The sequence below is a fragment of the Mugil cephalus genome, chromosome 8, assembly GCF_022458985.1.
Source record: "Mugil cephalus isolate CIBA_MC_2020 chromosome 8, CIBA_Mcephalus_1.1, whole genome shotgun sequence".
NCBI lineage: Eukaryota > Metazoa > Chordata > Actinopteri > Mugiliformes > Mugilidae > Mugil > Mugil cephalus.
Window position 1 is genome coordinate 18,902,925 of NC_061777.1, and position 5,341 is coordinate 18,908,265.

Genomic DNA, 5,341 nt, shown 5'->3' on the forward strand with positions numbered 1-5,341 from the left:
TAGAGTCCAAAAACAACACACCTTTTCTTTCATAATTGCTATGTTGTGCACTTTCTTTGTTAATAATATCATGTAAATGAACTTCCATAGACAACTGTATTCAATACAAAGTCTATTCAAATCAATGCAGAAAGCTATGCAGAAGCCCATAACGATGATATGTGCCTTTTATTAGTAATCGTGTAAATAATGTTAGGTTATTAAAGCTCCATTCACTCCCTTTGTATTTATGTGTCAGCCACTGTATACAGTACAAACTTTATTCAAATTCCAAAACGCTCTGTATTGCACACTGATCAACTGTACATAAGCCTGCTATCATGACATGTACAGTTTATGAGTTAGTATGAGTTACACAATGCTTTGAAGCCTAGAGTGCGTTCAAACCAATATTGCCAATATTGTACATTATCTTCAATGATTTTTCACATAATCATAAAGTCATCAATTTACAAAGACTGACAGAAGAACCTTTCAGTCGGCATCAATATACAGAGATGCATGCGTTTTCTTCAGGGAATCATTTTTCTGCAAGTTCCACAGACACTGTACGCTATTTATTGAATCATTTTGTGCGAAATCATTGTACAGTGAAATCTAGATAAAAGTCAGATGACACTCTTAAATGAGGCCCCTAGAAATCTCCTCTGTGGTGGTGGTTTCTGCCACTGAAGCTTCAGCAATTAAACAACAGCAAAAAGACATTACTTACACTGCCACAATGCATAAGATATAATATGCATCCTTATCAATGTATACAAATTATACAATGTCGACAGATGTCTTGTTACATGGGGCAGATCACAGCTTAAGTTATTTTTCACATCTACATCTTTAAATACCTAAACATATATAAAATAAAACAGTCTAAGATAAATCACCAATGTGCAGTGGTGAATGATAAACATTTGGCACTTTGCCATTGCTTCTATATTATTTGTTAAAGATATGTAGGCAAGAAGAAATGAAAATAGCATATGGCCTGGCATAATGCTTTCTGGCATTATAATATACTTCTAACAACCTCACTAAAGGTCTGGAGCTACATACTAGATAAATGTTTAAGCTTTTCAACCTCGAAAAGAAAACAAAGCTTTTAAAAGAAACACTCAAGATGCAACTTCTATTCTCAAAACTGTGCAGAATTGAAAAAAAAAACTGATCCCACTGTGCAGCGTCATTTGTCCCCGGCCCTCGTTTCACTGCACCTTGAATGTTGAGTTCACTAAATTAAGGCGATAAAAGTCCCTTCTGTTCCCAGAGCCAATCAAATTAGTTTATTGCAACTATAGCGAAGATTCAGCAACTCTGCCTCCTATAGGACACCAGAGGAGAAATGCAGCTTGGGAGAAGGCCAGATTTCTTTAGACATGACATGAAAACAAAATAAAGAAATGTCAACCCTGAAGCCACCTGACATCAAATTCACATATTTTGCATCTACTAGACTTGGACCGGTGACAACTGTGTGTGCGATGTTTCCCTGTGTCATCGTCTGACGGAGTGCAACCACATTACGCAATGTGTCTAGCTACATCTACAATGTGACCTAATTTAATGCTGACTGGACAGGAAATGTGGGCATACAATAGATGCAGAGACAGAGCGTGACTACAATAGGAAGGTTGAGAGACTTGGGAGACAGGAGAACATCCAGGCACTGCTTCATTTTCGATTCAGTAAGAGCTGGCGGAGGCTGTGGCAATTCTCTTCCCAATATACACCCTAGGAAAAAAAACATCAAGAAAACGCATGAAATTAAACCAGTTGGTAACAATTTGGAAACAATGAAAGATATGAAAACCTAAGATAAAACATAAATGCTTAATTTAATCAAGGTACACATTTTCATAAACAAACAGAAGTCCCACTGGACGGTAGCAAATTAATAGTGGAAAAAGTCAACTTTCTGCATTCTTCACAACTGTACATTGCTGCTTTTATATAAATAACATTTCAATTGGATTAGGGCTTAAAGTCATGTGTAAGGGTACAGCCTCTTTGAGAGACGGATAAGAGCTTTCCCAGCGTCCATGCCTTTACTGTCACCTGAACGCCTCGGTTCCACTCAACAGAGTCATAACACAGGGTTTACAAAATTCCTTTTGCACGAACAGTTCATGGACAGTTTTTCTATCTTTACATACAGTGCCCGGTTCCTCCTATATTCCTGTGAGCAGGTTGCATCTTGTTCCACGTTTTATAAAGCAGCAGTGCGCTTATAAATTAACAATGTCACGGTCCCTCCCAGTGGCACATAATGAGTCGGTGAAGTAGAAAATTTATGCAAGCAACCAAAAATGTTTGATGCAGTTTTCCCAGCAGGGGACGCAATGCAGTGCTCTGCAAGACAAACCTGAGGGAACTGGGACTTACCCGAGGCCAAGCGCCAGGATGTGTGAGATGAGCAAGGAAGGGATGAACACTTTGAGGAATTCAGCAGAGAAGATGCCGCCATCCTTCATGACTCCACTCTTCCTCATACTAAGAGATACTGAACGTCGGGGGTGCCTGAAGTGGAACTCCCTAAGCAGAGGAGTTAACAAAAATGATTGCAAACATATTTCGCAACATAATTGATGACAACACAAAGATGTGCCTCGATTAATAACGGACAGTCCACTTACTTTGGTGGAATGTTTTCGGGTCTGCTGGACCAGTCAGGGGCCCATTCTACTTCTTTGTTCATCAAGATGTCTTCCTCTCTGTCCTTCTCTAGACCATCTTCCTCCGACTGCAAAAGTCAAAGTGAAGCAATCAGATGAATGAAGAAACATGAAAGGGTTTCGAACTTTAGAATTAAATATTCAGTTTTACCGAACTAGCTCTCGGGCTTGGCATCTCAACATCAAAAGTTATCTGACCCTCGTCCTGCTCTGGACTTGGTGGCCTGTGAGGACTGGATCAATAGAATGAGATTTAAAAATATCTCTCTTACAATAGACGCTCGTCTGATCAATAATAAATAACGACCTTCATTCTTACCTATCGCAGGAGGAGTTACTTGGGCTGGATTCATGCTGTGCATCCAGGAGGATTTTTTCCATGTCTCCGTTGTGGATGGAGGAGGATGACGGCACATGCTCCAGTCCTCCAATCAGGGTTTCATCACCTTCAGGCACCACGTCAAGAGTGACCAGCGTCTGACTCATGCCAGCATTTGCGTTTATGTGGTCTGCAGCGGGTGTCACTGGCAGGTCAGGCTGCCTGCCCTGGACCCCTGTATTCCCATTCAGCTCCAGTTCTACCCAGGAGCCTTAAAAAAAAAACAAAAAAACAATGAGGTGCAAAAATGGATATGAGACTTGATGGGTTTTAAAGAGCATCCTACACAGAAATACGCCTCTTTCAAATGGAAACAGCTGACCTACATTTCCTGCACCACTCGCTCTGTGCATTTAAATGAACTGCCAGTGCAGTGCATCCATGATATCATGCATTTCTCTGTGCCACTGCCCCACAAACAGCTTGCACTTTTCTAGATGGGAGGGAGTTATGTAATCCTCTAATGCTTGAGGGCTTGGATGAACACAGAATGTAAACCTTGTGACTAACATGAGACGCCCTTCTCCTGCTTTGGGATTTCTCAAAATAAAATATGATTCTGTCGTTCCGACTGCGCATTAGTAGGTCAACAGCGGTGCTCTGGCGTGAGGTCTTGCATAACTGTGGAGTCCAGGTTGAGACAATGTGCCCAGACATGTCGCTGTTCCAGCTGTGATGTTGTCACACAGGAAGCGACACGCGTCCCACTTTTCTGTCCGAGCTAATGTTTGGGCACTTATCTATACTGCCCATCGATTCAAATAACATGTTCGCCTATTTAAACGTGTTTTAGCAGCTGTTTATTTAAAGAGACTGAGGGGAAAACATCCGAGCATCTGTGTTTTTAGCCGACATATAATTATTAAAACATTGGCCTGTTCAGTAAAAAAAGACAATACGTGCACGCAGAGTCGGAGAGACACAGAGTATTATCATCAATGAAAAAAAAAACGAGAAATAAAATCAACATATTTCGGCTATTGTCCCAAACTTGTTTTCATTTGGCTAGAGCCCGCCCCCTGCCGACCCTTGTCTGTGATTGGTTACCAGCGCATCAATCAATCATATCCCACAACGCGATTGGCTGTCGCGCAGTTACGTCAAACAACACCAGCCTCCACCCCTCCCCAGAAGACGAGGAAATTCCATGTATGTAACTTTTAAAATAAAACCTCCTTTAGAACAATGCTCGTGTGAAAACACGCATTCGTGAAGTGTGTGTAAAGTAGTATTTGTGACGCGGAGCGCAGAAACGCGAGGGGGAGCACGTACCGTGAAGCCCGGGTTCCTCGTTATTGTTTTGTTGAGCTGCAGAGGTGGACATGTTGACTACCCAGCTTTAAGCGTTCAACATGACACGCAGACAAACTGCGATGTGCGCAAGCGCGCAACCTGCCCAGAGTCCAGACCTCCAGACCAATAACAGACTCTAGAGCAGTGATGGCGGGCGTTACTCTGTCAAAAGTCACAACAACAATTTGCTGCACATGTATTTACTACAAAATTCTGAATGAAGAGTAGAATTGACTCACAATATCTGTACAGAAGCAACAAACAAACTACTTATTTGTCTTCCTCATCAAGTACCTGCTGGGCAATATACATTAACTATTAATGTGAGCAGAAAGGTTTGTCAATTTGTAGGGATAACAGCATAGAGGGTGGGTCTCTAATATACTGTACATGGTGGGTTATGAATTACTCTACAACGTGTTGTAATGTTTTATGTTTTTATTAGTGTGAAGCACTTTGAGTTGCATTTTTGTAGGAAAAGTGCTGTATAAATAAAGTTTAAATTGATAGATAATAATGGAATGCATGTTTTAAAGTGAGATGGTTTTATTTTCTTTTGCATTTCCTTATCCAAGTTGTATCTTAACTGCAATAATAATAATTTAACTGTCAAAAAATATTCTGTTGATATAATAAAATCTATTTTCTACAGTCTATAGTCAACTAATGTTTTAAAGGAACCCATTTTGAACTCAAAGACAACTAGAACGTTACCTGCATTTGTATGATTATTTACGTGTCCCATTTTTCTTATTTCTATTTCATGTAAGTTTATATTTCTTTTTAGTGTTAGCAACTGTCATGTGACCCTATTTGGCACAGCAATCACAAAACAGTAAGTCATATCAAATTTAGAAAGTCACATGTTCGTAATGTGCATAATTTTAACTGGGGATTTCCTCAGTGATAAATTTGGTGTAAATTAGGAATCTTTATAAATCATCTGCTGACTTACATCATTTCACACGATTTTATACGCAGACGCACAAACCACAAAGCAGAA

General features: G+C 40.1%; 1 protein-coding gene across 1 annotated transcript; it reads right to left on the minus strand.

Annotated features, from left to right (window-relative positions):
* Positions 1-246: 246 nt before the first annotated feature.
* On the minus strand, positions 247-4,470 carry bnip3la (BCL2 interacting protein 3 like a). Its single transcript, XM_047592557.1, has 6 exons — positions 4,318-4,470; positions 2,986-3,256; positions 2,818-2,899; positions 2,628-2,734; positions 2,377-2,526; positions 247-1,725 (listed from the first exon to the last, which is right to left on the minus strand). Exons 1-6 carry the CDS (start codon positions 4,367-4,369, stop codon positions 1,677-1,679), a joined length of 711 nt encoding a protein of 236 aa, XP_047448513.1. The 5' UTR covers positions 4,370-4,470; the 3' UTR covers positions 247-1,676.
* Between the last annotated feature and the right edge of the window lie 871 nt (positions 4,471-5,341).

Excerpts from the sequence above, each read along its gene's own strand:
- bnip3la (XM_047592557.1), bottom strand. The coding sequence starts at position 4,369 with ATGTCCACCTCTGCAGCTCAACAAAACAATAACGAGGAACCCGGGCTT. Across the intron at positions 2,735-2,817 it reads CAAGCCCGAGAGCTAGTTCG|TCGGAGGAAGATGGTCTAGA; the intron begins GTAAAACTGAAT and ends TGACTTTTGCAG. Across the intron at positions 1,726-2,376 it reads ATCCTGGCGCTTGGCCTCGG|GGTGTATATTGGGAAGAGAA; the intron begins GTAAGTCCCAGT and ends TTTTTTTCCTAG.